Source organism: Entamoeba dispar, genomic scaffold (genome assembly GCF_000209125.1).
Source record: "Entamoeba dispar SAW760 scf_1105229459701 genomic scaffold, whole genome shotgun sequence".
Classification (NCBI taxonomy): domain Eukaryota; phylum Evosea; order Mastigamoebida; family Endamoebidae; genus Entamoeba; species Entamoeba dispar.
Window position 1 is genome coordinate 94,532 of NW_001853824.1, and position 4,822 is coordinate 99,353.

At 27.5% G+C, this 4,822-nt stretch overlaps 2 protein-coding genes across 2 annotated transcripts in view, besides 6 other annotated features; both read right to left on the reverse strand.

The window, feature by feature from the left end:
- EDI_092540 (phosphatidylinositol 3-kinase class, putative) overlaps window positions 1-2,381 on the reverse strand; it is a gene marked incomplete at both ends in the record, with an annotated part of 2,520 nt that extends 139 nt beyond the window's left edge. The window contains one exon of the mRNA XM_001733275.1: window positions 1-2,381. This exon is cut by the window's left edge and continues 139 nt beyond it. Within this exon, the coding sequence (XP_001733327.1) occupies window positions 1-2,381 (2,381 nt within the window).
- Window positions 2,380-2,544: a sequence feature (AT_rich).
- An 11-nt stretch (window positions 2,545-2,555) lies between these two features.
- On the reverse strand, window positions 2,556-3,194 carry EDI_092550 (lysozyme, putative; the record flags this gene model as incomplete). Its single annotated transcript, XM_001736167.1, has 1 exon — window positions 2,556-3,194. The coding sequence occupies one exon, from the start codon at window positions 3,192-3,194 to the stop codon at window positions 2,556-2,558; it is 639 nt and encodes a 212-aa protein (XP_001736219.1).
- Window positions 3,195-3,202: 8 nt separating this feature from the next.
- Window positions 3,203-3,307: a microsatellite.
- Window positions 3,308-3,470: 163 nt separating this feature from the next.
- Window positions 3,471-3,500: a sequence feature (AT_rich).
- An 88-nt stretch (window positions 3,501-3,588) lies between these two features.
- Window positions 3,589-3,736: a sequence feature (AT_rich).
- Window positions 3,737-3,884: 148 nt separating this feature from the next.
- Window positions 3,885-4,476: a repeat region.
- A 235-nt stretch (window positions 4,477-4,711) lies between these two features.
- Window positions 4,712-4,759: a sequence feature (AT_rich).
- Window positions 4,760-4,822: the final 63 nt, after the last annotated feature.

The window sequence follows — 4,822 nt, forward strand, 5'->3', positions numbered from 1 at the left end:
AATTTTTCTTTTAGTTTAATAATAACTTTAACTCCCATTTCTTGGAATACAGCAATATTAGAATCTGTCATTAATTGGAATAAATTCATAATTAGTTTAGATGATTTACGAATTGAATTATAACATTCACAACATAATTTTGTAAAGTCTTGATACTGAGTACTTCCTTTACCTCCCATACATTCTACAATTTCTTTACATAACTTCATTGGAGGTGGGAATGGTTTACATTCTTTTCCTAAAATATATCCAAAATCAATATGAAACATTACTCCATTACCTCTTACTAATAGATTATCTAAATGTCTATCCCCTACTCCAAGAAGATAAGTAATAACCGAATTTCCTGCAACACTTCTAATAAAATTATTCATTACTTGTGTAGGAATAGACCCTCCATTCATTTTCATTAAATAATCTCTCAAAGTTCCATCTTTAATAATATCTCCCATTCCATCTGATGGTATAAATTCTACCATTCCATCAACTGGTGATGTTGCAACTACATGATATGGTGTTAATTTTAAATCCATAAGATCTTTCTTCAATAAATTATCCATTAACGCAATCATTTGAACTATTAATTGATCTTGTCTAAGGTCATCTCCATGTTTAACAATAACAATAAACTCTTTATTTTCATAATTAATTTTTCCTTTTGTTTTAGTTTTTTCAGTATCAACAATAAATGGTAATTTTAATGGTGCTTTGTTTGATTTAAATATATGAGATGACTTTGGATTAATACCTTTTACATATACACGTGGATTTAATGGTAAAGCAATAGAACCATCAGCAAATATTTCTTTAACTAATGGTGATTCAATCCATTGTTTTAGTTGCTCTAATTTTTCAGGACGACTTAATGGACTTGCAATAAATTGGAGCTGTAATTTTGTAATTTCTGAAATAAGTTTTATTTGTTTTTCTGTTTCTTTTTTATGTTCAGGATTTCTTTTGTACCCAAACATATCACGAACCCATTTATAGAAAATTATATCCCCATTAGTACAACCACATTCAACAGTAAGGTACCAATAAAACCAATTTCCAAGTACAAAATTTTCTTTACATCGTTCAATCAGATAATCAGTAAGATATCGTTTACCTGGTTTTTCTTGACTTTCAAGTCTTAATGCTTGAACAAAAGAAAATAAATAATTCTCAAACTCTTCATCAGTAGTACTTTTTAATGAATCAACTGCATATGATCTAACATTACTGTCATTAATAGATAATAATCCTAATGCATCTTCTACATCAATCTTTTGCCATATTTTTACAAATTCAATTGCTTCTGCAGCTTCATGAGGATCTTCCCAATCAATGGCTTGTGTTAAGAAAATATTTAAAGCTTTAGGATTTGTTGTAGCTAAATATCTACCATATCTTCTTAGTAAAGCCTTTTGTTCAGCATTTAATACAGTAACAGAAGCAGGCATTCTACTAATAGCTTCTAATTTTTTATATTCCATTATACTAACTGGTTTATTATCGCCCATACCCTTAGCATCAAGAGAAGCAGTTAATTTCATATACATTTTTTCTCCTGCCATTTCGTTACTTTGACCAATAAAATTTAATTCTGTTACTGGACCATCTTCAGTAGTTCTTCCTTGAGTTAGTCCAGTTGGTAATTCTGATGGTACCTTTTCATTTCGTTGTATTTTGACTGGGTGGTCAAATTCTGGAAGAATAACTGATATATAAATAAGACTTCCAGTTCTCTTTTCTTCTTCTTGTCTAAACGCAGGAACAATAGATGCAGTAAATTGATCTAAAAAATCTGTTGTACCAATACCACTCATCATTTTTGTTTGATATTTCTCGGCACGTTCTAATGCATTTTTTTTAGTACTAATTCGTTCTTCTTTTTCATCAAGAATTAATCTTTGAAGACGTTGTCTTTCATACTCTTCTACATCTAAAGAAATACTGCAATTACTTTTTTTACAAGGTTCTACTTTTACACGTTTAGTTCCTTTTCTCAAAACATTACCTTTATCAGAACTAAACAATGGTAATACAGCATCTCCAACTGGAACATACCCTTTTTCAACATGATAACAATACACACGAAATACTACAACCGCATCTTCACTTAGATCTTTGTATTGAATAGGAAATACTATACGGTCATTCCATTCAGCTTTAGAAATATAGTCTCTCGTTGGTGTCCGTTCTTCTTCTATTGCAATGGGAACACCATCACTAATCAAAGTTGCACCAATCCATACTTGATTTGGTTTAGTTTTTGGAAATTCAGGCATTCCAATTTTTGCATAATCAATATCTCCATCCATAGAACTAATACATATTTGTACAAACTCATTAATTTCACCAGTTAAATAAAAAACTTGGTATTGTTCTCCACTAGCCATAAATTATTATAAAAAATATTTATAAGTTCTTTATTTTAATTTTATATATCTTTTTTCTTGAAAAAGAAACTCTTTAATGAATTAAATTACTTTTTTAAACATCAATATTATCTTTTAAATTGAACACTAAATTGCAAATAAAATTTTAAAAATTTAATAAAAAGAATGAGTGATTTATTCTCTGTAGTTATAATCAACACCAGCAGAACAAATAGAAACATCTCCTCTATATTGTTTCATAGTTGGCCATGACCATCCACCAAATGAAGAGAAATCACCAAATGAAGCCCAATTATCATAGTGAGCATACCATAATGGGAGAGAAGCAGCTGGACCATAACTATAACCAGATCCAAAAATACATCCCCAATAATATTGGGATGAATAAACACCTGAGACAATACCCATTCCAAGGGCAGTATCAATAAGTTCTTGGAAGAAGGCTCTATTTGATCCAACATCTGAATACCATTGACCTTCAATATCGAACCAAACTCTCTTAAAATTCATTCGGTTAGCAATAACACTTGACCAGAATGATTGGACTTGACCAGCAGCATTACCACATGAGAGGCATGGATAGAAATAGACTTCTGAATTGTCTCCAACAAATCCAACAGATTGAGCTTGTCCAAGAGTGTATGGAGCATTGTCATCAAAATATCCTGGTGAACACCAAGCACGGCAAATAAAGAATCCAGTGAACCCATTATTTCTAAGGCAAGAAATAGAGCTAGCAGATGTTGGTTGAGATACATCTACACCATATGATGCGGCTGAAGCAAGAGCCAAAAGTAGAGCAAATACAAACATATTAAAAATTAGTTTTTTTTTTAAGTTTTTATTCTCATTTGTCCTATTTTTATATTTTTCTTTCTTCCTGTTATCTTTTTGTTTTATCATTTTATTATATTTTTATTATTATTAAACTTAAACGAAATTACTAATTACTTTTCTAACTATTTTGATTTTTCTTAATTTGAAAAAGCTTTGCTTCTGATTATTCTTGTATTTGATTTTGTTTCTTTTTTTCTCAGTTAGTTGTAAGAAAATCTTATTATATAACTTTTACTGTTCAAATGGAAGGTGTTTAAAATTTAAAAAAAAATAAAAATTTTTGTTGGATTTTTTTGTTTGCCTACCTATTCTTTCTGTCTCATTATTCTGTTAAATTTCCAATCTAAATAGTTTCTGAGTTAGTGAGTAGAATAAATTAATCAAATTAGTAGAAATATTATTAAACTAATTACTTTATATAATAATTTGTTATATTTAGTAGTTATTTGAGTTTTTTTATTATATTAATAAATATGTAATTCATTTTAAGAAACAGTTTTTCTTTTTTTTTTTTATAACGGTCTTTTAAATTATATATCAAAATATGTGATAACTCAGAAAAATGAATTTAAGAGAAAAGATATTTGTCCTTAAAACTATTTTTAAATAATTCCAAGGAAGTATAGAAGAATTTATTTTTATATTGTTTTTGAACAAGAAGTATTTGATTCGAAAGTGGAACTTTAGAAACACTACACAGAACCATAAAATAAATCCAAGACTCGGACTACCAATTATAGTCCTTTTATGGCATTACCATTGATTAGAAAACAACTTACCCAATATTGCAAGAGTATCAGTGATTATTATTTATGGTGATTGAATATCATTTATCATTTATAGTAAAAGAATGAAAATTTATAAAGATGGTATTAATTACTTGTTAGAATACAGGTATATTTGATATATATGTATTATCAAACAAAAAGGATTTATTGTTGTGGTTGAGGCTAAAATGAAAATTATTCATACCAATATAGTGGTAATGATATACTTCTTAAAACAAGAAAGTAAATAGGAAGAGTTTTAATATTCACTAAAATTAGATAGAACTTAAATGATGAATATTTAATTCAGAGATATATGAAATACTTCATCGTATATTAAATATGAGAAATGAATTTTTCACAATCAACAACAAAAAGATAAAGAATAAGCTAATTGATTAGCAAACATTACTGAATTAAAGGGATTACTAGTCTTACCTGAACAACGAACAACAGAAAATAAAATTATTAACACTTAACTATCTTCTTTTAATTTTTATGAAAGAGGTATTCTACGTATTTGACAAATACAATGAATTAGATATTTAGCTACTGGTTAATTAATAGCTATTCAAAATTCAGTTATTATTTTGTTATCATACTTTTTTGTTAATTATTTTAACATAACATTATAGTTATGTCTTAATTATTGAAAATTGAAAGAGAATAACTTGCTAAGTTTCATATATAAAGATCGAAATATTTTCTATTTGTTTAATTCGGGTCTATTATTTCTTAATTAGTTTATTAAAGATTTTAATTATAATTTAATTACCTCTTTATTCTCTAATCATTAATAGATTAATCAACTTACAAATAACTAAAAAATACTTTCCG